The following is a 27,958-nucleotide window of genomic DNA, read 5'->3' on the forward strand; positions in this document are numbered from 1 at the left end:
AACAAAGTTGGCAGACAGTTTTATTGCCTGATCCTACTGAAGTGCTGATCCACTTCTCTTCCTCCTTACACCAGCAACACTGGGGGAAAAAAAAAGAGGAGGAAGAGAAAGAAAATGCTGAAGAGGAAAAAGAAAGAACTGCTTCTGACAGCCAGTAGCATTTTCCGAAGTTATAATCTATGAAGTTTAGGTGGGGCAAAACTTAACTTGTGTTTTAGAGAAGGTCTCGCCACCACTGCCAGTGTGTGTTGGACCCACAGCTCTGATTTCTCCTGGCAGCAGTATCAGTTTGAATAACCAATACTGGGCACTTGCTGAACCAGGGAGTGAATATTCCAACCAGAAGAACCTTTGTCACTGTCATGCTTGCTTTCTCCTTGCAGGTATTCAGTATGTTATGGAAACTGAAGCAGGTATGCCAGAGGGGAGCATTTCAAAATGCTCTCATGCTGATGATTGGTTTGATTTGACTTTCTAAGCCAAAAAAAGAAGGGTTTCAATGAAGGTTCATTTTAGCCACTGTCCTTAGCACTGCCTAGCAGTGTTCCAGAGTTTTGGGCAAGAACATTGTTTGAGAAACACTTACTGTCAGCATTTTTGAGATCTTAAGCAGCCTCAGTGTAGTTGCATGGAACAGACTTATTGAGGACCACAAATCAGAGTAGCTTAATTCTGTGTCTGTGTTGAAAGGGACATAGACAAAATAGTTCCCACCTTCCCCTGCCTCAATGGGTTCAAAGTCACTCAAAAAGTGAAATGATGTGTTAGAACGATGTGTAATTATTGCTCATTTTGCTTTTCTTCTTACTTTCTGTTTGTCCTAAGAGTGAGAGGTTAAATTCCCAAACAATAGGTAGAAGTGCATCTGATAACATTATTAATCTAAGGATTTACTTGCAAACGAAGATCTTTTCTTCTTGGGTAACCTCCCTTAGGTATTTAATTTGTACAGCACATTTTTTTCCAGCCTTTCTTTGTTAGAACGTAAAATACAAACTGAGCATTTGGCTTTAGCTTCTGGCACACTTGGGAAACGATGGTCAAAATTCTGTCCCACCCTCTTGCTCCCAACACCTAAAAATCCAGTAACTGTGTTATGTTCTTGCTGTACTGTGGGAGATTTTGCCATTAAAGCCACAGCACACCTCCTACACAGGATTTCTCACATCTTTCTTTTTCCTCTTTTAGAATGAAACCGACGGTAACAGTCCATGTTTACTAGAGGGAAAACTGTTTCCTTCCCTCAGGAAAAGTGACTCTTTTTATTTTAAGAATTTTTTCAATGTACAACTTTTATTCTGAGGCAAGAAAAGATGTAAAGGTTTTATGAAGCAGTGAAAACTTGGAAAGAGTAGAGCATTGTTGGATTGACGGCTTTGAGAGCTGTGTTTGCCAGCACATTCACTCACTAACCGAGTATGACACTGGCAGCATAAAACTTCTGGTCTTAGGACGCTGCCTTGAGGAAGAAATTCTTCCCTGTGAGGGTGCTGAGGCCCTGGCACAGGTTGCCTAGAAAAGCTGTGGCTGCCCCATTCCTGGCAGTGTTCAAGGCCAGGTTGGATGGGGCTTGGAGCAACCTGGTCTGGTGGAAGGTGTCCCTGCCTGTGTCAGGGTTTTGGAGCTGGATGAGCTTTAAGGTCCCTTGCAAACCACTCCAAGATTCTAAGATTTAGGCAAGATATATTACAGGAAGACATGTTCTAAAGCCTCGTAGAGCAACAAAATTTGCTTTCCTTTTGTCACATGACAGTACTGTGAGCATTAACTAACTGTTGCGGCACTGGAATGGATCCATGTGGATCAGAAACCAGGATTATGGTTCATGCCCTTTATTGAAACTTTCTATGTCTCCCTGAGCTGTGGTTTGCAGCATGATACATCAGTTACCACCAGAGAGATTGGTAGTCAGTGCTGATTAACAACAGAAGGCTTCCTGAACACTGAAGTGTACAGAGGGAAACATGCCCAGCAGGTGCCCCCTGTAATCTTTAATTACAAGAGAATCAGCTGGAGAGAGGTGTTTACAGGGCTGGCTCTGGATTGCCTGCAAGGGGGTTTCTCACTGAAAGGGTTTAGGAGAAAATGCACACCTGTATCAAATGAAAGGTAGGCCCCCAGCTCAATTAGAGCTAACTAACATCCAGTGAGTGCTCTGCCATTTCAGACATGCTGCAGAACATCAGTTACGGTGCTTCACTGCACAAGAGCTTTATGCTGTGGGCTAGAAGAGTTTAATTCTTAAGTGCCTTGAGTCAAAGAGCTCCAAGATGCTGCCTGCTGTAAGTCATGGTTTGTAAATGATCTTTGAGGGATTTAGAAGGTGTTAAGGCTCTGGCTAATGCTGGTTTTCTGGTGTGTGTTCACTTAAGTGCCGTATAGGTGCATGAAGTATTGCAGTTAATGGATTGAGTTGGTTGATAGTGAGTGTTTTGTTGAAGTTCAGAGTCAGGTTGTGAGCTGTTCCCTGATGAACTAGGTTAGAGTAACGGGGAGTTGTCCTGGTTTTGGCTGGGGTAGAGTTATATTTCTTCTTAGTAGCTGGTGCTGTGTTTTGGCTTCAGTCTGAGAACAATGCTGTTAACACACCGACGATATAGTTGTTGCTCAGTAGCACTTACCCTGATCAAGGACTTTTCAGTCTCTCATGCTCTGCAGTAAGGAGAGGCACATGAAGCTGGGAGGGAGCAGAGACAGTAGCCAAAGCAGTATTCCATACCACAGCACATCATGCCCAGTATAGAAACTGGAGGGGGGGAGTCACCCAGATGGGACCAATCACTGCTCGGGGTGGTGAACAATTGTATTGTTATTTATTATTTGTCCTTTCCCCTTCTAGTTTTATATTCTCTCCTGTTGTTACTTCCCTTATGATCACTATTAGTAGTACTATTATATTGTACTGCATTCACTGGACTGTACATATCTCAACCTGTGGGGTTTACACTCTTCCGATTCTCCTCCCCATCCCATCCAAGGAGGGGGCGAGTGTAAGCAAATGGCTGTGTGGTGCTGAGTTACCAGCTGGGCTTAAACCATGACAGAGTTAAATAGAAAATAGAAATACTGTATTATTTATTTGAGGAAAATGGAAAGATTTTGAACACTTGATTATTTGTTGTGCAGAATGAAAATTGTTTTTCTCCAAAGGCTCTTCAGTTTGTTTTGAAATGAGTTGGTGAACTTGGCATATCTCTTAATGAACCCAGGTGGGATTCTCCAAAGTACGATTATTTGCTTGATTCTTGTCCCAGTGAAGCAGGTGTGTTTATGGCTGACTTCATCCGGGGTGAAGTTCAACCACATCTCGCTGCCTGCTTTTGAGAAGCCTATGGCTTGGTGCCCAGATCACAGCAATCTCCCTTACACCTGACATAACCTGGCAGTATTGTGTGCAGTGCAGGTGGGTAGGTCAAGGAATAAAGAGTTCCTGGATACCAACCTTGCTTTCTGCTTCTTAATAAAAAGCTGCTGTTAAGGTCATAGCTGGTGGGCAGTGCATAAATACTTGGTAGTGCTGCCTCTACTCCATAATAGCTCTAAAGATAATGGCCAGGCTTATCAGTAAAACACAACCCAGCCAAAAAGGATGGAGGTAGGCTGGGGGAATTGTACTAGAGCTTACACATAAAGCTTTCTCAAAGTGAAACTTTGCAAATTATTTTCTCCTTTCAAATAAAAGCTGGGGAAATAGGAGCATCAGTTTGAATAGATTTTCAATTGAAACAGGATAGCTGATGAAAATGCTAGCGGTAGCAATGGCAGTACAGTACTGGATTGTGAGAGAAAGGAGACCTGCAGCCTCTTAGTTCAAGTACTTGGGGCAGGTGTATCCTCACAGTGTCTTTACCGTGTTTTCCACACTTTACCATGTTTTCCACGCCTCAGACTTGGTTAGAGCATCGAGGTATTACAATGCTGTTAGTGGAAATGAATTATTCCCACCCTTTTTCTTCTCTTTCCTTATTTTGAAGACCATTTAAGATGTCTTTTGAGTCACCCAGAAGGATAGGACACAGACACTTGAGTTACTGAAATATCTGTGTGTCTATGAAGTGGTCTTTATGCGTACACTTTTATGTATAAAGCAAAAAATAAAGCATCTTAAATGAAAGTTTAAGTTATAAGCATTTCAAGATTTTGGTCAGTTAAATCATTGCTTGAACATGGAGTGAGTATTTGATTTTCACTAGAGAAATGTTAAGAGGATTTCTGATCCAAAGGTAATTATTTTGAACTCAAACTGCATTTTGCAGTTTGTTTCACTTGTCACCAGATTTGCATGTACTTTACTGGCTACCCTCACTGAACTGAATCTGTTAAAGTTAGAAATGAGCTTGTTTTGAGATAGATACAGTTTGTTTTTTCTAATGCTCCTTTAAGCAAAAAGAATGAGGATTACCATTGATCAATCTGAGTAACAGTGAGGAAAATGAAGCATTTTGAACAGGAACAAGGAACATGTGAGGAGTTTCTGTGCACCTTGCCTGAGAGACAGGTGGACCAGGGACAGCCTAGGGAGTGATGCTTTTAGCAGCTGCATCTATCTCAGAGCTGTTCAAGTAGCTCATAGTGGCCATAGGCTAACACCTCCTGCTGAGCCCATGCCAAACACAGGGCAGTTCACCCCTCCAGGTGCCTGCTCATGTATAAAGTCCACCAGCCTGTTGCTTTGACTGCCTGTAGTTAGGTACGTGAAGGTGAAAGGTTGTCCACTGAAGAGTGTGAAAGGTGGAACTTTTTCCTAGCCCCCCAGTACACTCATAACCAGCACCTGTTTGGAATGAGCCTTTGTAACTCTGGATGAAAAGCACCAAACAAATGTTGGAAAGGAGTCTCTTGGCATGCTACAAATGATACTGAAGCTTTCCACGTTAGTTTTTTGTTAAAGAAGAAGTCAGTGATGTGAAGCCTGAAGTTATGTTCAGGAAATTGCTTTTCATCCTACAGCATGGGTTCTTGAGCAGAGGCGGGATCAAACAATATGTTGAAAATTATCTTTTCACAGAATTTTGATCAAAGTACAAACGTCCTTGCCTGAGGAAGCAGTTTGTTTTCTGCTGAGAAGTGATGCTGGAAAAAGCAAAATGAGCAACGTCTGCTTGCTGGCCAGAATTCGCTTACGAATAAATTGCATCACAATGCTACCAATAACATCATGTTTTCAAAGACCATATTGTGCTGTTGCTATAAGAACAGGGATTTGTAAAACTCCATTGTGTGGGGGTTCTTGCCATATTATTAGAAACTGTTGTTGTTTATAATGCAATAGGGTATAGATATCTAATAACATTTGGTCTGATTTAGTGGAATCTAGACCTAAGCCAAGTTTTGCTCGTTTCATGGTTTGCCTGGTTTGGAAGTTTCTTTTAATTTTTTTCTCTGGAATGGTGTTGAAGCCTTTTGTAGGCACATACCTATATTTAGTCATCTTTTTAGAAGACGTGTAATTACTAGTATGTGTTTGAATCCTGAAGCATCCAAAATGGATTATCCAGATAATGCTAAATGCCCACTGATACGTCATTTTACTACATTTAATTTTGTTTGTTTGTGACAATGCTAACATCAAGGCTTCTTTTTTGCTCCTTAAGACAATTTTTTTTGAAGTCAGGAATTCTCATGTGTCAAGTGCCTCTTAATAGGTATAAATAATTGTGATATGATTTTTCTTTTCTCTTAGAATTTCCCTTATGTTGAAAATACCTGGCTCTCACTGGTGTGGAGCGTCACAGTTCTAAATAGCAAAGCTGTGTTGAAAAACAGTTGTGACTGTTTACTAATTCTGGGTTTGTATCCAGCTTAATTTTCATGTGTTTTAACATGTTTTGGAGTGTCTTCTCCCATCCCAACTCTACCTGTAAAGGGACACCCTCACTGCCAGAAGAGTATCAAGGAGCTGAAACTCAAGTTCAACTTTCCTTTGTCATCCCCTGAAAGGAAGGCTGCATCTGCAGCTGAGTACCTTAATGTGTTTGGTTGAAAGAATAAATTCTGTCGGTAGTGGTGACTTCATCCCTAATTCCACACCAGATTGTAATTTTAAGTGATATTTTTGGAGTCCTTTTCCCAGGAAATGGCAAGTGGAATCCCTAGTGAGTTACTGGTGGGTTTGTTGAAGGAAAACTTCTCCAATATGTGTTAAGTTTGGTGCTGGCAGGTTTTGCTGAGTGTTTAAAGTTGTAGCATCTGCCGCAGGCTGGGCACAGCTGCTCCACGCTGTCAGTTTGCACTTTCTTAACGGGCTTTGCTGAAAGAACATCTTTAAAGTGCTTTTCTGGCCACCTGTTGCTTTCATACATCATTCCCACAGAAACCCACCTCTGCAGAATAGAAATGATTCAGCTGTAGTTCTCTGCTCTATCCAAGTGAAGAGAGATGAAGAGAATATGCATAAGAAAAACAACTTGGGAGAAAACTCTGTTACAGCACTCCAAAGGCCCTGTCAAGAAACTTGGTTTGGATTAGGGCTGGGGCTCGGTAAATCTATTCATATAAGAAGGAAGGATTTAGATGGGAATCCGAACTTTATGGGAAACTTGCACAAATACTTGTTGAGTTTGTCATTGCCCCACTTGTGGTGGTTGTCGCCATAGAGCATAGCTGATGGTAATCCTAGAGCTGGCCAGCAGAGTTATGCCCCTTTTCATCATTCTTCAGGCATGACCCTAAAGGCTGCAGACATTCGGTATGCTTCTGGCACTTTTTAGCTGGTTTTAATGCGTTAAGTGGAACTACCCTCTTTGAAGACTTAAGTGTTCCATTTATTCAGAGGTGTCTTTCTGCAATGCCAGTGTGTTTTAGTCCTAAAATGCAGGAATAGTTTTCAGTGGCAAGGAAAGGTTTTAGTCTTTACAGTCTGCACAGATGCCCAGCATAATTTTCAAGAGGACTTTGCCCTGAAATGGGGAAGGAATAGCTCGGGTGAGAATGTGAATCTTCATCTTTTGTACTTCAAGCAAGCATCACGTAGATATGACTACATCATCCTTGTCTGTTGTAATTAGGTCTGTGTGTATCACTTGTTCCTCTCTTTGGAAGTTTTCTTTTTCTGTGAGACTTGCCTAACTTCTTTTGATTGTCACCTCAGCTGCCCTGGCCCTGTGCCTACCTTTCTGTTGACACCTTGAATTTGTTGCTGATGCATAATCCACAAATGCTCATTACTTTTTCTTTAGGATAAGTTTAGAAATGAGGGATTATTGAACTCAAGTGAATTTTGTAGTTCTTTTGCATAAAACCAGGATTTACTTCTTTTTTTTCTTCATATTTAGAATTAATTTAGAGACCTGGCTGAAACAGTAGTGCAACATCCAGGTCCAGTTCGTCCTCGGAGGATGAAAACCTGTATCAGGGTTAGTAATCTAGAGACATGACAGTTAAGAAAAAGAAATAAAAAGGAGGGGGTAGAGGGCTTTAGCTGTGCTGAACTCTTTGACTCTAAAAAGCTGTTAGAAGCAAGCAGCTTTTGATCACCATCGGCTTTTGGCTGAGTTAAAACGTATGACTTAAAGTTAGGAACATAAGACTGGGAACAATCACTAGGACTGCAGGAGCTGGAGCATTAGTCTGTGCCTTTCTGGTCTGTAATGGAATTTTTTTTTACCCCTCTTCAAATGAACTAAAGCTCACTAGTCTCACCCATTTCTACCCAGATTGCTTATTTCAGGAGGCTATGTCCTGTCTTTAATCTGCTGCTTTCACCTTGTCTCCATTCTTTTTTCTTTTCCTTTCTCATGGGTCCCCGTCTTCATCCCCCCGTTTCCCAGAAAATGATGGTGTTGAAATTCACTATTAAACCTTTGTTTGGTATATTATTTTTTACCTCAGGCATTTTTAGATGGGATTTCTGATTCACACCTCTTAAGTTTCAGGTCTGTGCTCTTTCAGATATTAACAGATATTTCTGGGAAGGTTGTAAGTACAGCATTATTCAGAAAGATTATCTCAGGAAAAGTACAGCAGCTGAGGTCTCCTCTGGACTGTAATTTGTGCCGGTTGGTTTTCCACCCTAGAAAGATCACTCTGTTTTTCAGTTGCTCTCTTCCTCAAATGTTTCATGGGTTTCCTGGTGCCCTTTAGAGAATGTTCAACAGAACAGAGAGTGATGTTCTGCTCTTGACTCATGGCTGTGCCCTGGCATCCCAAGGGCTAAAGGAAAGGGAAAACAGTGCAAGGCTGAGGCAGGAGTTTACATAGAGAAAGAGTCAGTCCATGTTGGTCTTCAAGTATTTAAATACACTGTTTAGTTTTTCTTGCACTAGGCTGTTGTTTTCATCCAGAAGTGTTCAGCGAGCACTGGTTTCCCATCTCATGTGAACCACAGGCTACAGTCGCAGTGTGAGTGTGGTCACAGGCTTGGCTGCCTCTGGGGCACTGTGTTTGAGGCAGTGCTACTGAATGGATTTTGGCCATCTTGCTGTTATCCATGTGCTTGTCTATACTCTTGATACATTGCTTGCCAGTGCAACGGTTCTCTACCTCCCCCTTTGTCCTTCTCGCTGGCTTCTGCTCTTTGACATCTGACCAGAGGATGAGCTTTCTGTCCTGGATATGATCTGCCCATGTTCTCCAGTGCCCTGTTTCCAAATTAATTTCAGATGGGACAAAGGTTTGTAACATTTAATGATGAGAAACAACCTTTCTTTCTTTCCTATTAATAGAGAATAGTGGCCAGAAAAACAAAGTGCAAGGTAAACGAAGCACAGAGCAGAATGTCTAATAGGGTCTGAAGTGTTTTCCTCCAGGGAGTAGCTGCTTGAGACTTACTAACTTTTGCACATTTAACAGGAAAATGCTTCTTTCGCTCTGCAGTTAATTTCAGAGGGGAGCAAGGTGTGAAACATCTGATAGAAGCTTCATTGATAACTTGTGATGATTTTCCAGCTCTTTGCATTTTCAAGGTCTACATCAGCAGGAGCAAAGCACAGATTACTTCAATAAACTGATATGCATTTTCTTATACATGTATCCCGTTTCGGTGCAAGTTGGGTTCATTCAACCAAAGCTCTGAGTCTATAGCTGAAAAAGAAAACTCGAAGATATGGCTGCTATTGAGCCTGCAGTACCATTGATCGGGAAGCACCAGTAATTCAGCAGGCTTTGCTAAAGAAAACAGCAGAGAAGACAGATCTTTGTGGAACATCTTCTGCCTTTGCAGGGTCACAGAATAATTGAGGTTGAAGGATACTTCTGGAAATCATATAGTTCAACCCAAAGCAGAGCCAAAGCAGGGCATTTGTACATATTGGCAAGATGATACCTGAGCCTTCTCTTCTCCAGGCTAAAGAGTCTCAACTCTCTCAGCCTCGACTTGTCAGATGCTCCAGTCTGTACTGTCATTACCTGAGCTATTCATCTAACATCTCCTTATCAGAGTATCGGGAAGCTATTCCTCCTTGTGTGGCTGCAGAGTTGAGAAATCTTCCTTCTACTGGCAGAACTCATGTCTGAGTTAACTGGAGATGGGGTGTTTATGGAGACAGTTCAGGGCTTCTAGTAGAAAAGGGCCTGCCCCATCCATCCTAGAGCTGTTGCTGTTGAGCTTGCCGCATCCACTGCTTTAACCTCAGGCTGCAATTTGTGTGAGCCTTTAGCAGAGTCTTATGGTGGACTCCTATGTGTTGCATCTCTGCTTCCCCACTTTTATAGTAAGTGGATATCTGAAGCTTTTTTTAGTGGTATGTTGAGGACTTCAGAGTGCCTTTTCCTGATACCTCCTGTTGAGGCTCAGGAGATTACATTACACAATAGTGCTACTCTGACAGGTCTCATTCCAGAAGTAGCTACATTATGCTGGTGTATCAATACGGTCAGAGGAATAAAACTGACTTTTTTTGTTTAGTCAGAATTTAGTAAAACTGAATTTGGCTTGTCTGCTCAGTTGTGTGTGGTTGAACAGAAATTCGCTCAAGGGAGGAATCTTTGTGTGTGCTTTTAAGCCAATTCCATTCTTTTCTGTATAATCATTGTTGCCTGAGAACTTAGATGTCTGACTAAGAAAAGCTCTAAGGCGAGTTCTTGAATTCACATGGTTTGCATCAGCAGGCATGAAATGTAATACATAGATTCACTGTTTCTCTTGTTGTGATGAAGCAATGATTTACGTGGGACATTACCTGCTTAGAAATGAACTTGCATCCACTGAGTGCCTCAGGATACAAACTTGTCTCTGTTAAAGTAGGACAGGAGAGGAGAAGGCACTTAATTTTTTTCCTTTTTTCATGAAGTAGGACTTGCAAAACACGTAAAAGAGCAGGGTGGGAATGCTGGAGTTGCTTGTACTTGGCATATTCTGCAAGGAGTTTGTTCACGTTTGCAAAGCAAACCCAAAAATCTGGAAAGCCAAAACAGAAAATGACCAACTGCAACCAGAGCATTTGCTGCCTGCTTGCTCAGAATGTGCAATTGGCCTTAATCTTTTAATTAGAATCCATAGAGATGGCTCTGTTCCCTACCCACCTCTGGGCTTCCAGGAGCACTGAGTGCTTAGGGCTCAGGCTGCTAATGCTGTAATTGAAACAACTGCTCTGCTCTCTGAGTACTTTATTCATTCACCTTTGAAAATGTTGATAGGTCTGTGCCGTGTTCTGGGCCTTTTCTGCACATGTGAATCTCAAACACAGCCACTTGCTAGATAGAGCTAATGAAGAGAATTTGCTGTGACTTTTATTGTGTTGTCTCAGTTTGCAAAGGAAGAGAAAGGGAGGGGGTGAGGGAAAGGCTACTCTTGGGCCGTAATGCTCTTTGGACTAAATTCACTTTACCTACAAGCCCAGACATCCTAATTCTCTATTATTCTCAGTGACCTAAACTACAAGTGAATGTAAAATATGACTAGGCCAAAAGGTCATTATTTTTACATTCTGCACTGGTTTTTAAAGTAGCACATAGAGGCAAGAGCCTCTTGGAATTGTGCTGTAGTTGAACAGTGTTTGGAGGGGTTTGCACTAATTCAGAAGGCCCCAGGCCAGTGGTTGCTCTGCAGCCTCATATTTCAATCTTGCATTGGAACTGCAGTGAAAAACCTAAATTGCTGTTGCAGTCCTTGTTAAAGCCTGAAAGCCTCATGCAGTCCAGAGAAACTCCAGTATACCCATAGCCTTTCTTGATAGACCTTCCTTTACCCATTGTTTTTCCTTATCCTTGTATTCAGCTGATTCCTGAACTACTGTCCAGAAGAGAAGAGTTTGATGCTGTGTCAGATGAATGCACTTAACCAACAGAAAGTCATTCTAGTGTGGGTTAATGGCAAAGCTGGGATGTAGCTGGCATTGGCTAACATGGATGTATTTGGTAGGGCTGTAGTGGAGATGGAGTTACTGATTAAAACACAATTGCTGCCAGCCCATTGCTCATCCCTTCATATCCCACAGACTCAGGCAGCTTTAACCTCCTAGGCTAGAGTTTGGTATGTACTGAGGCAGTTTACCCATAAAAACAGGAGCACCTGAAGTGCTAATTACCCAGGAGCTGGTTCATCCAAGAATAAGCTGAAACTGCACAAAACCTTTAAGCAAGGCAGAGGCAAGGGCCACTGTGGTCCACAGGCTGGTTTTTATTCAACAGTATTGATTGTTCTTGGCAGATACGGAGCCTGAGAGCTTTGTGGTTATGTTTGTTAGGGAAAATAGAGGTCATTGTGAGACTTGGAGGGTCAATAAATCTGAATTTTGATGCAAAAGGCAAAATCCTTCTCTGAAGCAAGCACTCGGGCAGCCCTTGTGGCAAAGCAGGGAGGGAGGAAAGAAAGGGCTGGAAAGTTTGCTGTCTTTCCTATCAGCTTGTAGCACTCTGATTATGTCGTATTCTTTTCAGGAGATGAGGAACAGCAAGGAAACAGGCCTAGAAGATATTACATTGAAAAAGCCTCTTGATGTGATATGAAAGAGATGATTAGTGTCAGGAAACGCAGCCTTGGTGTTGCTACCCAGTTTATGCTACCAGTAGGTGAGTCGGCAATAAGTACCCTGCATGGATGCTTGGCATACCTGCAGCCTTTGCTGAAGTACTCAAAGGTTGTTGTGGGTTCAGATAGCAAACTCATCCTTTTTCAGTTTCATTTTCATGTTCAAAATAGGGTTTAAGTCAGACCTTAGGAATGGGGCCTGAATTAATTTGGGCTTTTTCACTGAGCAGGGTGTTGTTAACTTAATGAAGCTTTATGGTATCCTTGGTTCCCAAATACACTTTTTTACACCTGGATTCACAGAAATGTCACAGTGTTTCTAGAGTCACACTAAAATATCATAGCAGGGACCATTCTCCCCATTTCTTCATTGCCAGGGAATCATGGGATGGTTTTCTTTCCAGCCTCTGCCTAATGTTTGAGCTTGCAAGTGAGACTTGCTCTTTGAGGCCAGGCTCATGTTTCTGAGCTTTCCAGGTTGCTGCAGTGCCTGGGCTCCTTCCCAGAATGGTGTCTAGAGGCAAGAGCTATCCCACCAAATGGTATTGAATTTCAATTGATGACTACTTGAATTTAAAAAACAGTTTAATGTGATACTGAGACAAACAGCATTGGCAGGACTGCTGTGGTTTGCAAATGCACGAAAAGGTCTAGGTATTTTCTTTATCAGTAAACTCTAAAAATACTCATCATGTTTTCGTGCTATTTTAAAATTACTGTTCAAAACCACCTTCAATTTCATCGACAATATTAAGACAAGGAAATAAGCTTCTTGGTTTAGGTACCTCTTTCTTTAACTGTGAGGAGCCAGGAAATTATACTAGAGCACCTTGTGGAGTATGTTCTCTATGCATGTTCCCTGTCAAGGCTTGTCTTATTTATGCTCAAAGGAAGTGTGTATAGCAAGTGTTGAGACTACCAGGCAAACGTATGTTGAGCTAAATCAAACATCTCTATGCTCTGGCGAGTTTTGATCCTGGATAGTGGCTTAAACTTACATTTCCAGGCAGCAACAGATATGGTTGGCTTCTCTCAGATTCCCTTCCGAATGTTCAGCGTGGCCTGCTATGATTCTGTTTCTCAAGAATATCCAATACCAAATGAGGGGTATTAGATCAGTGGCTCAGTACATGTGATAAAAATTAGACTTGAGTGTAGGCAGCATTTCTTCTATTTGGACATTCATAGCAGATGTTATTGTCGTATGTTCTGGACAAGGTAAGATGGTGAGGACATTGTTATCAACTGAGAGCATCGCTCTGGCTGCTGCTATGCTGAAAGCTGTGCAAACTTCACTTTCATGGTGTTTCCCTTGCTAAAGGTGACATTTCAGTTGTGAAGTGACGTGGTCTTTCTGACTTCTGACGTGCCACTTGCTCTGACAAGTAGATGCTAGCCTCCCAAGTTCCAGTTCTTTGAGCACACTGACCAGGTGATGGTTTTGTTAAGAACCAAGAGAGTGACTATCTTTCTTCATTCAAAGTTGAGCTGTACAATTCAAAGGCCCTTTCCTCAACAGGGTAACTCTTAGAATACCTGCTATGTAAGCAGTAATGGACACAACCTTTCTGCATTCCAAGCCTCATCTTTCCCCATTCGGGTGCTTCCTAAATGTATGAAGGAAGCAAATTAAATTGGAAGTTGTTCGTCGGAAAGTCCATCTTTCTTCTTCATCCTTGCAATTTCCTCTCATGTCACCACTCACTTATGTATAGGCACCCCTTGCTTATGTACAGACATCTTCTGTATGGTACAGTTTTATGGGAGACATATATATATATTTTTTTTTTCATTATATTTGATTTAGAGGGTAGGTGTATATGAGATGTTAGGAAGAAATCTTCCCTGTGAAGGTGCCGAGGCCGTGGCACAGGGTGCCCAGAGAAGCTGTGGCTGCCCCATCCCTGGCAGTGTTCAAGGCCAGGTTGGACGGGGCTTGGAGCAACCTGGTCTAGTGGAAGATGTCCCTGCCCATGGCAGGGGGTTGGAACTGAGAGAGCTTTAAGGTTACTTCCAACCCAAACGATGTCATGATTCTGATTTTGTACTGCCCATAGCACACCCCATACCCAATGCAGTCATGGGCTTACCTCTGTGCTGCAGGCAAACACTGTGAACAGCTGTAGTTATGGTGATATTTGCTGAGGATTATCTGCCAGCCTTTTTGGTTTCTGGGAATCTTTGAAATCCAGTCAGGCAATTTTTTTTTCCAGCCAGACAGCTTTATATGGGGTTTGATTTTAGGAACCTCTCACAGGAGGTTTGGGACTGTCTTATAGTGGGCAGGAATGCCTGAAGTAGATGTCCTGTAAATCCTTCTGAACCTTATGATCCAGACAGTCCTTTATCTAGTCCTTAATCTTCTTTTGAATATACTGATACCTTATTTTGAAGTTTAGGTTATTAAAGCTGCTAAATAATTGCAACATATCCCTAAAGAATACAGAGTTATCCTTAAAGAGAACAGCTGTTCTCTTAAGTAAATCCTTCCCTCTCATCTGATCTTTCAGCCTTTGAACCTAAAATACTTCATGGATTTTTTTCCACCATGTAGATGGTGAGCAGCACAATAGTTGTACTTCCCTTTAGCCGTGCTGTGAGGAGCCATTGCTGAGTGCTAAGGTAAAAATCCCACTTTAATCAGTCTCCAGACATGGCTATTGAGAACTCAGTTCCTGGAGAACAACATGTTGCCACTACTCTTCCGTTTGAAAAGACAGCCTGTGTTTCTGAAGCCTTCCCTGTACTTGACTGTAATTAAGATTAGATTTTTTACTTTCAGTATTCAAATAAAAAATGAAAGCTGCTCTCTGGCACACCTAAGCAGTGCCGCATGTTGGGCTGAAAGTTGAAATTTCCTTTTGAAACTCAAAGACAATTAAATTACTCCCAAAGCACAAAATTCAATTACCCTCATCAGAAGCAGCATGATGCAGTGGATTAGGACATAGGAATAAGAATTGGGAAACTTTATCCTTCATCCTAGTTCTACCATCTAGTTATTGACTAGATGAGTCTTACAACCTTCCTGTGCCTCCTTTTGACCCACCTGAAAAATGAGGTGTTTGATTCCTTTGCTAAAGGGCTGTGAGGTCTGTAGAAGTATCTAAAGATGTAATGGTTTCTGTGGATGTGAAGCATTCATGGGATTGCTTTGGCTTACATGCTGCCAGCAGTTATTGCAATTTGGTTTCATACAGTGAAACCTCATTTTTTGGCAGTGCTAGTTCCATTACAGGAAGTGTAATCAAGCTTATCTGCAAACAGGGAGAGGACTACAAGAGGAGGTGACACTAAAGAGCCACTGTACCTCAGAAAAGTATGCTGAGCTCTTCTTTTCACATCAGTTTTGATGCCACGTCGTGGATAAGATTACTAATCGTAGCATCCCAGGAGTGCCTCAAAATATGAACTTTCTCGAGAGGTGGAAGAAAGTTCCACTTTTCATGGTTTAACTGGGGAACAGAAAGGAAAGTTCTGTGCTAGGTGAACATATTCCTCTGTGGAAGCTCTTTAGCTCTATTGTATTTTCATTTGCAGTAGTCTCTTAACCCTGCCATTTTTAGTGGGTTATGTTCTAGTGCAAAGATGCCAGATTACTCTGTTGGAAAGACTCTTGCCCTCCACCATAATACATCATTTCATTGTCTTTGAATCCCTCTGCAGTTCTGTGCTCTTTCCTCCAAGGCCTCTGTCTGTATTAAATTCCATTACAAGATTCTCATTTGTAATCACGAGAACTAGATTTAATTGCTGATTCAATTCTTTACAGCACTCAAATGGATGTCTTCCCATTTTCAAACGTGGGAATTTACTTTAACCAGGTTAGTAAAGCAAAATCTTTGTAACAGTGATTTTTCAAAGTGACACTCAGGAAGTAGTTACAAAAAAAAAAGTTATTACTTTAAACTCTGTGAAAGTTAAGAGGAAAAACAGGTATTTGCTTTTTTGTTGGTATGTTTTATCTTCTGCCATTTTAATAAATTTGCCCATGTGGAGTAGTCGTGTTGTGGTCTTATAGGATGCTCTAAATATAGGAGGAGATTCTATTACCAATGCAAACTTTCATTGTTACCTAAGAATAAGTGTAACAGAATAATATCCTTTATGGGCTACTTGTGTCTCACTGAAACCTAAAGCAGTTTCTGCCAGATTGTGATATAGAATCATAGAATCAGCAAGGTTAGAAAAGACTTTTAATATCATCGCATCCAACTGTTGCCTAGCACTGCCCAGGCCACCACTAAACCATGTCACCGAGAGCCTCATCTACACGGTTTGTGGACACTTCCAGGGACAGTGACTCCGCTACTGTCCTGGGCAGCCTGTTTCAATGCTTGACTGACCTTTGGAGAAGAAATCGTTCCCAATATCCAGTCGAAACCTTCCCTGGCAGAGCTTGAGGCTGTTTCCTCTTGTCCTATCACTTGTTCCCTGGGACAAGAGACCTGCCACCTTCTGGCTCCATCTCCCCAGTTGTCCAGCTCTCAGTAGAGCAGCTGCGCAGAAGAGCCCAGCATCACAATCTTAAAAGAAAGGTAGAGTTAGCTTCCTTCCCAGCACGTGTGAGGCCATGTCATTGCAGCCTGAAGCCCAGATTTTGATGGTCTCCTGTTCCAGGGAAGGAACAGACACACTGTGTCTGACTCATCGATCAAACCTAGCAGAATTACAGAGTATTTTCTATGGGCAGTGGTGGTGTTATTAGTTTATCTTGGAAGCATTAAAAGAGTAAAAGGAAAGAAAATAATTACAATTATTTAATCTTTGTAGTGTGAGGGAAGGGCGGAGAAGCATTCTTGAAACCAGTCACAGGAATGTTAAAGGTCTGCTCCAGTGACACTAATAAAGGTCTTAACTGTATTTAAGTGTTCTGTCTTGCTTACGCAAAAAGCCATGGAGAAGGGTACAAAGACCACTGGCATTAAATCAATAGGAGAAAATGTATACCATTTTTCTTTTTCTTACTAACTAGAATGAGGCATGAGCAAGAGAGTTTGCACTGCAGGCTTTCACATCAAGAATTATCCCCTTAATGCTAAGTAAACTCTTGCATTAAAATACAGTACCTTTATTTGTTGCTATTTTAGAAGGTAGATCTTTCTCAAGACTGCATCATCATGTGTCAAGTTCAGGCTCTGATGTCTTTTAAGTAATTTTAAGATCAGGAAATGGATATTAATTCAAAGTTGATGGTTAAAATTAATTACGAGACAGTGTATTGTGTCGTTTAAACTAATGAGAAGAATTTACACAGCCTCATGGGTCATTTTGTTTTCTCCTTTTGTCTCTTAGAATTGTATGGACTTCTTGAAAGCATTTTTTCATTTGCTTTTTGCTGCAGCCTGAAAAGGTCTAGTCTGGTTCTTCCTTTTTGCAGTGCCCATTGATTGCTGAAGGAAAAGAAAGTCTGGAGCAGTATGGAGGCGATATTAAAACCTGTTATAAACTCCTGTATAACAGTGCAGTGGCATGTGAGATGGAGAAAGTTACATTCTTTCACCAATTCATCTAGTAAAGGGGAAAAATTCTCTTTTGGATTCCTTCTGATAGTTTTTAATTCTGCCCTTAACAAGGTTTCATTCTCAAAAATGAGCTTCTAATTTTCTCCCTACCTTTATCGGGTCACAGGTGGATTTTGATGTGAAATACTCTGATGCGGCTGCTGTTACTGCTATTTAAGTTTGTTATCCCTCAAAGACTGCTGAATCTTTTACCGAAGAGATAAAACTAAGTTCTTGTCAAGATAGATTGTGCTTTCCTCCCAGGCATACCATGATAAGTTTTGGTAACAATAGGAATGTTTTAGATGGGAGAGAGCCTGGACCTGGAGAAATAAAATTACACAGTAACTCAAGTTAGGTATGAGAATTCTATTACATTCCACGGGGTTTTTTTCTGTGGCAAGTGGAGATGAGAGAGCAAAATGCAGCTTGTATTTGGAGAGCTTTTTTCGTAAGGAGAGGAGATAGTTTGAGGTTCGTTTCTTCCCTCAGCCTCCTGTTAATAGCTGCTGGGAGTGCACATGCTGAATTGTGACCCAGGAGGGGCCATGCAGCTCTCCATTTCCCATGCCACAGCTCAAATGCATTTTGGCCTCATTTACTATATCCAAGACAACAGGATTTAAGTTTGCTTCTTTGGTTTTTCATAATTGTTTCCATACTCTTCTCATACATCAAAGACTTTTGCTTTCAAATTGGCCTCTAAATGTGAGAAAGCAGTGGCTTGACCCAAGCTAGGCTGGGATAGTGTTCTGGGTGAAACTTAACTTATGCCTAGGGGCTGGTGTAAACCTACAGCGCACTGTACTGAAGGTGGCAATACAGGCGATGAGGCTGGCTGATAGCAAGGAAATTAATTCTACCTTCCAGATGTAGATGGATGTCACAAAGATGGTTGCTGTATATGGCATGTCAAGTCCCAGACCTTGCTGGAATTGAACATTTTGAAACCTCTCTTTAGCAGAATGAAAGAGCACCCATTGAGTATGTGGGTGTTAACTGGATTCAAAATCACTTATCCATGAAGACAGGCAAATGCAGGGTGCAAGTGTTCTGGGTTGAGATTTTACTTGTGAGTTCTAGTAGTTTATTAGTGCTGGCATTACTCAGAGGAGCATACAAAATGGCATCTAAAGCATTAGTGTATTGATTTGAATTAATCAGGAATGTGCTCCTCCTGGAGCTACACACTGCAGGAACAACCAAAGAGTGTCTGAACTATAGATATCACTTGGAAATTAAGTTTCCATGAAAACTGGATTATGGCTTCTGAAACTGGGTAACTACATGTGAAATAGAAGCCAGGGAGCAAAACCTGGTACCTGGCAAATTGAGTCCTGGACGGGAGGTTTAACAAAGGTTAAGTAACAGAGAAGTGCTCTGGTTTGCTCGGGATCTAACGTGTAACCCTCACACGGCTGTGCGAGGCCCAGCGTGGGGAAAAACAAACTGTGTTCAGGTCTGTCAGATGCATTTTCTGTTTCTGAGAAAACCAGTACAGCCTTGTAAGAGAAACCCTGGGTGTTGCTTAGGCTTTCTTTTAAGCAATGAATTCTCTTTAGATAATATACCCAGGTCTGAACTTTTCTGAAGTTTGTAAATACTTGAATCTAGGATTTTGAGCTGCTCTGTTACTGAAGACCACAGTGTTATTAGTTTCTGTCCAAATCTCATTATACTGCAGATTAAAGCCATCTGAACCAATTTCTTTCTTAGTGTAACTTCAGTGAAGGTCCTGTTGGGTGCATCTGGCTTGCTGTATAAAGACACTGAGCAGTGCCTAAACAATGCAGTATAACATGTTGCTGTACAGCATAAAGGCTTAAATTAAAATGTTAAACTGTGGTCTTTTTTATTGCTTGAGGCAGTATCTAGAGTGATTATCATGGTCATTATAGCTAGTGGCGTGGTAAAAAAGGGTTTTGCTGTTGAAGGCTGTGTCAAGATGATAGCTACGCGTGCAGTAACTGGTGACTTTGCCCTTGCAGTTGTCAGCTTACCAGGCTGATTCATCACTCTGTAGAGTGCTTGGAGGTTACACAGAGGATAACAGGAGCGATCTGTTATCTGCTGTAATTTGCTTTTGGGACCCACGTTTCACAGAATTGCAAAATGGTCGAGGTTTGAAGGAACCTCTGAGATTGACTAGGCCAACTTCCCTGCTCAGTGCAGGGTGAACTAAAACAGGCTAACCAGGGCCATATCAGGTTTTGAATATCTCCAGGCACTCCAGATGTGTCTCCCCAGCGTTGAATGGAGAGGAAGAATCATCCCAGTGCAGCCCAGGAAGCTATTTTCCTTCCTTGCCACTGGGGACGTATTGCTAGCTCATGTTCAGCATTTGTCCACTAGGACCCACGAGTCTTGCAAAGGCACTTTCCAGGCTGTGCTGGTGCTTGGGGTGGTTCCTTCCCAGAGGCAGCATTTTGCATTTCCCTTTGAACTTTATGAGGTTCTTGTTGGCCCGGATTTCCAGCCAAAGGCCCCTCTCAGTGGTAGCCCAACCATCCTCTGTATCAAACACTCCTCCCAGGTTGACTGGAAGCTTGCTGATGGTGCAGTCTGTGCCATTATCCAGGTCATTAATGAGGCCAGAAGACATTATTGGCCCTACTTTTGGCCCAGAGATCTACCACTAGTGATTGTCAGAGGTATACCACTAGTGACTGGCCTCCAGCTGCACTTTGTACCACTGATGATAACCCTCTAAGCCTGGCAGTTCAGCCAGTTTTCAGTTCACCTCACTGTCCACTCCTATAGTCTGTACTTCCATCCTTATCTCGCTGAGGATAGGATGGGACACAGCACTGAAAACATTGCTAAAGTCAACGTAAGCAACATCCACTGTTCCCCTCATTAACCAAGCCGATCTTCTTGGCACAGAAAGCTATCAGGTTGGTTAAGTATGATTTATGAAGAGGTTCTACATGTAATATTTCCCCGAATATCTCAAAATATAAAAAAGAGACTGAAGTGATTGCTGAAACGTTTTCTAAAATTAGATTTGTAACTTGTAGGCCTCTAATACAAATTTAATAAAGCTACTACTGCTTAACATGTAATGCGTATCTTTTATGCTGAAGTAGATCTTGCTGCTGCCAGGTAGCCTTCACTATGGGTCTGTTAGATACAGGGTATTATATGGAAAGGTCTGGAGATCAGAGACCCCGTTCTGCCACGGAATGACAGTAGGATCGACTCCCATCCAAATTTGGCTGTGGGTCTCTACTACCCAGTGGCTGTTTTTAATGTCCCTGATAAATCCAGCAGTTAGCATAATCTTTAGTTTATTTATTTTTGTGTCGCTGAAGAAAGAGGCTGATAGTTGGGATTTCTTTTCACCTGAATCTTTGCCCCTCAGGCAGCCTATTGTAGGAATTTGTACCACAAAATGTGAGTGTATTTTGTAATGAATCTGGACTTGAGTGAGTCTGCCTTTTCCAATCATGCATTGTGGTGATATAAAATACCTGCCTGGCAACCACTCTGGGAGTTAATAAAGTTTCTGTGGTAAACTATGAGAGGCCTGAGAATTTCAAACTAAAGTTATTGCACCAGTAACTCAGAAAAGCAATTCCTAAAACTCCTGGCGCATTTATCCAGAGGGTTAGCAGTAGCACAGAAATGGAAATCATTGTTGAGAGCCACAGCGCACTTGGAATTAAAATCCATCAGTCTTCTGAAGCTGAGGAGAACGATTTTCATGACATACAGATGCTTCTGTATTTCATAATCAAAATTAAATCTAGGGTGGATTTCTACTCTATTTGTAGGGAAATTCAAATCTTTTAATCCCTATAATATGCCTAACTTGAGATGACATGAAAAGAAATAACACAGAAGCTAAGCATTTAAAGTACTCTTGATGCTTTACTTAATTTCATTCCAGTAACAGCAGATTTATCTAGTGGCGAAGGAGGACAGAAAGAGAGTGAGGATGCCAACATCCCCTTCCGGAAGCAGGAGCCTTGAGCATAGAAATCAGAAGATGAGATGTGGGAATGAAAACAAGTGTAAACAAAAAATGAAACTTAGCAGTCTAGTTTCACTTTTCTTGCCGAAAAAGGAGGGAGGAAGAAACCAAGTAAATCATTAAAAAGCAGTGTTTGTTTTCGAGTTGCAAGTTGGACTGTGTTAGCTGTTGGCAGGGTCCTTATGCAGCTCCTGCTGAGGACTTTTCTGCAGGTCCTTAACATACCTGTTGGCAGCTTCCTTGCCTGCTGGGAAATTTGGCCGCTTCAGCAGCGTATAATGACACTATTGTGTCCCTGATGAGATAAACATGGAGCAAAGTATTTTAGCAGGTAGCAGTACAGGATCTGCGATTTGGGATTGAGTCATGCTTGTAGCACGCACAAGTGATGGTTGGTTGGTGCAGATGTCATTCACGTATGTTGTTGTAGATCCTGTCAGAAGTGTGTCTTAACCTGATAGCATCCAGATCTTGACATACTTTTGGAAAAAGAGTTTTTTGTTATGGATGCCACATAAACTGTGTAGTTTCTTGTGTTCAGAACATCTGTTCCAGTGGGTTCTCTTCCCCAAGAAAAATGTGTTCTTGTGCACAGCCCATGTATAAGCACAAACCCGTAAAGCACGGGATGATGCCTTCTCGTGTCTCAGAGTAAATTACGCTCTGACAGACTTCTTGTTCTCATTTACTCTTGGCAGCAAGCAGACTAAATTGAAACACTTGGAGCATTGATGTAAATCTCCAGGGTTGCTAATCCTAATCCAGTTCCTTAGGTCCTTAATTAACTTGGTAGGACTTTGTTTGCTTGGGAGCCATGGGGGAGGAGGAAGAAATGAGAGGAGGAGAAAAGGCATGTTTTAGTTGTAGTGCTTCATGCAGGTGTGGATGTTCCAGCCAGCTGCATGAGGAGCAAAGCATGTTACCTCAACCAGCCACACGGTGGTGGGAATTACAGCTATTGTGTAAATCCTGGAGACTGGCTTATTGCCTGAGAGATTAAGAAACTTTACCTCCTGAGAAGCAGGAGGAGTGATATTTAGAGGGGATATGCATGTGCAGTGCAGATTCCACAGCTTGCTTCGCAAAGAAAGCAGAGAAGGTTAGGAGGTTAGGCTTCTTTTTAAACAGCAGGCAGACATGTGTGAGAAATCTGAGAGCACGGAAGTGTGACAGAAGAAAGCAATAAGCTACTGCTTAGTTGGGTTTTCCGCACCTTGACTGGGTGAAAATCTTGGTGCTTAGAGGCTTGCTGTTGCGAAATCCATGGGAGGGAAAGGCCCTGACCATGGAGCACCGCGAGGGGAGTGAACGTTGTGGTAGGAGGCACGCTATGACTAGTTCTGTGTGGAGCTGCAGCTTGGGGGGATGTGGTCCCTGTAAAGTAGCCTTTCTTACTGCTCTTCTTTGTTCTTTCCTCTCACTGTATGGTGAGACCAGATGGGTGCTGCTTCAAAGGAGAGTTGGACATCTAGAGAAACCATTTCGGATCTCAGTGGAGTATGTTGCTCATGGGAACAAGAGCATAGCGGCTATAGATTCCTTTGCGATGAAGAACTGCAGTACAGGTAATGTAGAGTATTTTATTGCCTCTAGCTCACAGTCTTTTGATGTCTTTCTGGAGAGGAGCATGATTCCTGGCTGTTAGAGAACCTTCACAGAATTAAGGCTTCTTGTCAAATCAGCTATTTGATTGTGATGGCTGTAGACCTTCTGGATAACAAATTTCAGGGTTGTGTTTTTAAACAACAGTTGAAAACTTGATTCTAATAAACGTTTCTTTGGCTGTGTTCCAAAGCAGCTATTGCTGAGTAACCCCTAATAGCTCAGTGTAGTGCATGGAAGTTTAATAGTGGGCAACCTTAGTGGGGGTTACTTCTTTAAATACAAGCTCCATTACCAATTCAAGTATGTAAATCTAGTGCTTCATGCCAGAAACAGCTGCATTTTAGTTTTGCCAGCTTTATGGAGCTTGCGAATCATACTGAAATCTTTAGGTGGAGTGTCAGTGAAGAATATTATTACTTACAGCACTTAACATACTACCTTTTGTCCATCTTATTTATTTGGAGTTCTGCTGAGCTGAGATGTATATCTTCCTTTTCAGTCTGTGTGGGACAGGGAAATATGCTGGAGAATGTGTTATTTTGGTTATTCACATTGCTGTCCACAAAGGTCAATTGTATTAAGGGGTTCATTGCACTGTCCATACATGAAGGTGATCCCTAAGCTCCAGCAAGGAATAGCCTGACATTGTGTGGAAAGCGCAAGGCATGTCAGACAGGAAGAACCTGTTCTGCTGCTGATGTACGGAACACATCTTGGTAGCTCCTAAGGCTGAGGAGAAAGTATTTCAACTCCCCAGAACAAAAAAGTGAATGAGACAGAAATCATTCAAATCCACAGTGCTTTGGAAATTCATTGCAATTTTATGGCAGACTGTGGGAGGTATTCAGCTCCCATGAAGGTACAGGAATTCTTCTCTTGGGAACACTTGAAGGAGAGCCGTAAATGATGGACAGCCAAGTGACAGGATAATGTTAGCTGAGTGAGCTCATACCAATACTGGGCACTGCTCTGCAGATGACAGATGTCGGTTGCTGAGGCTATTAAGACATATTGTGAGCAAAAGAACAAATCTTCCATTTTGTCTACAGATTTGTAGCAATTGGCTACTCCCTTGCTCTGCTCACAGGACATGGTATATGGATAACATAACCAGGGAATAAAACCACTTGTTCCTTTTTCAGTGGGTTGATACCACTAAGCGTTTTACACCCGGCTGAAGATGTGGTGCTGTGTCATTCTGCAAGAACAAAAGTGGTGATGAGCAGCCAAGGGCAGCACTTTAGGCTTAGAGAAAATAAGGAAAGCAATAAGGAAAAATTAATTTAAATCTAATTTTTCTGTGGCTATTAGAAGCTTTCAGGCAGCTTAGCTATTTGATACCTTAATGTCACTAAAACACCTAAAGCATGGGTGAACTTCAGAAAGAAGCATCTGAGAAACAGTAAGAAGCCTACAGCCTAATTTTTCTAAGCCTTTTGAAGATCATAGACACAATTTAAAAATAAATTAAGGTACCTAGACAGGAAAATAGGCAGTCATTTTCATGGATGGATACAGGTTTGGATCTAAATTAGATGCCAACAGGGGTTTGAAGAAGGTAGAAGTTTGATGTTGGGGTTTGCTTTTGAGCATTGAAAATTCCATTTTGTGAGTTCTTTAAACATGGAAAGGTGGGATTTTTATTGCACTTGAACTGGAAAAAAAGTTCGGGTACTGATAAAATTCTGAATTCTAAATCTAAGAATTCTGGATTCATATTCCATCTAACTGAAAATTGTTGAGTTGAAACATAACTATCATTTCAGTGTCTTAATGGTGCTCCATATTTCCCTTTCTTTATTCAATTGTGCAGAAGATTAGAAAATCAAAGTGATCTGTCGTTCGGATATCTTCATTTTTTCCCAATTCCCATTATATAATGCTTCTTGATTGGCTTAGCTTGATAGAAAAAAGGAAAGTCCTAACATATTGAGGGGTTTCCTTTGGTTTTGGTTGTTTATGTGGGTTGTGGGGTTTTGATTAGGGTTTTTTGATGTTTTTTTTTGGGGGGTGGGGGATGAGGGTTGGGGTTTTTTTTTGGGTTCTGTTGGGTTTTTTTTTCTGCTCAGGATAGGCCAAAAGTTTATTTGGTGCATCTTTTATCATTGCTGTAGCTCATCACCACCATTCTTGTCATGCACTCCATCCTCTGGCTTTAATTCTTATAGGGCTTGTTAGCCCTTGACATGTGTAAGTGCTTTTGGTTTTATTACAGAAAGTTCCTGAGCCCTAGGATTAGATTCTGATCAGAAAGCCCCTTCAGTCAATAGAAAGGCTGCTTGGAACTTTATAGGTTTTGGATCAGGACAGTTAAACAGGTAGCATTACCCAGCGTCCTACAGCCAATTGACTTTCAGTTACTGTCTTAAATGTGAAACAGATTGTGTTTATCAGTGTGTAAAACCTAAACTATTGATTATCTAATTTTCTTTCTTACAACTTACTATTAAATAAGTGCCATCTCCAAAGCAAAAAAAGGAATAAATAGAAAATGATAATTGCAGAGAAGTAATATATTAATTTAATAATGCAGGTTAAGAATTTGTTCCTTCTGCAAGTGAAGTAATTATTATGGTGGCATCTGATAGTTGATGGCTATTTCTAGTAATAAAAATAGAGTTCATTTCCTAAGTAATGTATTGACTTATTAATGATATTTAATGGGTTTCCTACTGATTTTTTTACTGCAGTTGTAAATGAATTAATTTGCTACCCTATTTCCAAAAGTCTTAATTAAAGTACTTAGTAGTAAGCACAAGTAAATGACAAGACATTGTTTTACTTAGCAGTGTTTGATTTACCAGTTAGAAGTAACTTTTAAAGTAAGGGGCATGGAGATCAAATGTTTCTAAAACGTGTTAAAGGTTTAATGATGCTCTGAGGCTGTTAAAAGCAGTTATTTCAGACATTCAGCCTGTGCAAGAGGAAGCACTTAGCTTTCAAGTTTTCGACCTCAGTAAGCAACATAAAAACCATATTTATTTTGAAGAGGAAGAGACAGTGTAGTGTTGATTAAGTTAATGGTTCTGTCTACTCAGCAATAGCATTTTTCAGTAGCTACTGAAAGTACATAGAAACACACTCATCGCCTTCAGAGTTGGTAAATAGTTCTGTAATGATCTCATGGTTGTACATATGCAGATTCCTGAGAGTTGAAGCTAAGGTTGTGCTAACAGCAAAATCCGTGAGGACCTCTCAAGAAAGGAAGAATTTTGAAGAATTGAAGGTGATTTTGGTGGGAAAAGATAGGGAGGGAAGAGTACAAATATGGGCTTGCAACACATATGGAGAAATATGAGCAACTGTTAGGTAGACTTTTTCATGATTCCGTTGGATAAATCATCTAGCAACAGATTTATGCATCAACTGCAGGAAATCAATAAGGGCTTTCTCCAGACGGGATTACTTACGTATGTGAATCATTACAGAAATCATGGTTTTGTATATCCGGCCAAAACCTGAATATATATCATTTTGGTTTTCCCACATAGGCTCACTTTCCGCAGTTTGTCGTATAAATTAATTTGCTGACAGGATGTTGTGGTTAGCTGAACTTAACAAAATACCAGTGAGGCCCTTTTCAAAATGAATTCTTGATGCTGCCTACTGGAAAATTGCCTGGAAAAGTGAACATCTTTGGAACCGAGAGCAGAAATAATATCAGTGTATCTAATAGAAACATAGAAGAGCCCAGGTTGGAAAGGAGCTCAAATGATCTGCTTGTGGGATAGGGAGCCTAAGTGAGATTATCTGGCACCCTGTCCCACTGCATCTTGAAAACCTCCAGTAATGGGATCTCTACCACATCCCTGGGGATGTTGTTCCAGTGATTGTTCTCACAGGTTTCTAATTGAAGTCCCACATGACACAAAGCTAATTTAGACACTAATAATTAATAATTCACAAAGAATTTTGTGTAACTTTTAAGAAAGTTTCACTTGAATAAAATTGCAAGATGTTTCCAGAAGATTTATGAAGCAACTAACTTAATGGTGTTGATAATTTTTAATTATTAATTATTTGCTTAGTTGTAATTATGGGACATTGGAGAGGAGACATATCCCTTCAGTGGAACCAACAGTGTCATCTTACATGGTCTGGAGATCCACCACTGCCCAGAAATTCAGGGGACCAGGTGAACACAGCAATGACCACAGTCAGTATTGTGCCTTTCTTATAAAACCGAAAAATGGACATGATTAACAGAAAGAAGGTACTCTGAAATTACAGAAGTCGTTGTCTCTATTTGAGGTTTAGGACCGACATTTGCCATAATACTTATTTGGTCTATCCAGGTCATTTCCATGTATAAGAAGCTGGAAAACTTCCTTTGTGGTTAAAGAGTTTACGAAGCCAGAGGATAGATCCAGAATTAATTGAAGTCAGTGGGAGTTATTCAGCATGACTGGATTAAATCCTGATTATCCTTCATTTGAAAAAAATAAATATATAAATGAGGCAAATTGGCAGCATTTTCCTTGAAGTGGCCTGTGCTGTTTATGCAGTTCCACTGAGCTGGTTTTCCCGTGGAGTTAATTTCAGTAAATAGGCATTTGGACAAGCCTTACTATTTTAAGAATATTTGCCTCCAAATTCCTTGGCAACCACCTTTCTCTCCATTCACCTCTGCTCTCCCATGAAGTATGACTGATTTACTCTGACTTCAGGTTGTGTGCCAGAAAACCATCCCTAACTGGTAGTGTTTTAATCCTCTAGGTATCTTGTGTTGGAGGAAAAAAAGCTGCCTCGCAGATGAGTGGGGTGGCTGTAGGGAAGTTAAATCATTTTAAGATAGTTCCAAAGTGAAAATTAGTTCACTTGTGGTTTGTGCCCATTTAAGTAGAATAAATTTAATGCGCTTGTTATGGGGCTTATCTTTGTTTTCATTTTTCATTTCATCTTTTTCAAATTAAGTTATAGTAACACTAGGAATAAAAAATTAAGCAAATTTAGTCTTAATATTGCTTC

At 41.1% G+C, this 27,958-nt stretch overlaps 1 protein-coding gene across 1 annotated transcript in view; it reads left to right on the top strand.

Moving 5' to 3' along the window:
• ALK (ALK receptor tyrosine kinase) overlaps positions 1–27,958 on the top strand; it is a 311,567-nt gene that overhangs the window by 185,350 nt on the left and 98,259 nt on the right. Inside the window, exon 5 of the mRNA XM_057400067.1 lies at positions 22,823–22,950. Coding sequence (XP_057256050.1) covers positions 22,823–22,950 — 128 coding nt within the window. The remainder of the gene's footprint in view (positions 1–22,822; positions 22,951–27,958) is intronic.

The sequence above is a fragment of the Pezoporus wallicus genome, unplaced genomic scaffold, assembly GCF_028554395.1.
Source record: "Pezoporus wallicus isolate ANWC-B61680 ecotype Strahan unplaced genomic scaffold, APGP_CSIRO_Pwel_v1 contig_7339, whole genome shotgun sequence".
Classification (NCBI taxonomy): domain Eukaryota; kingdom Metazoa; phylum Chordata; class Aves; order Psittaciformes; family Psittacidae; genus Pezoporus; species Pezoporus wallicus.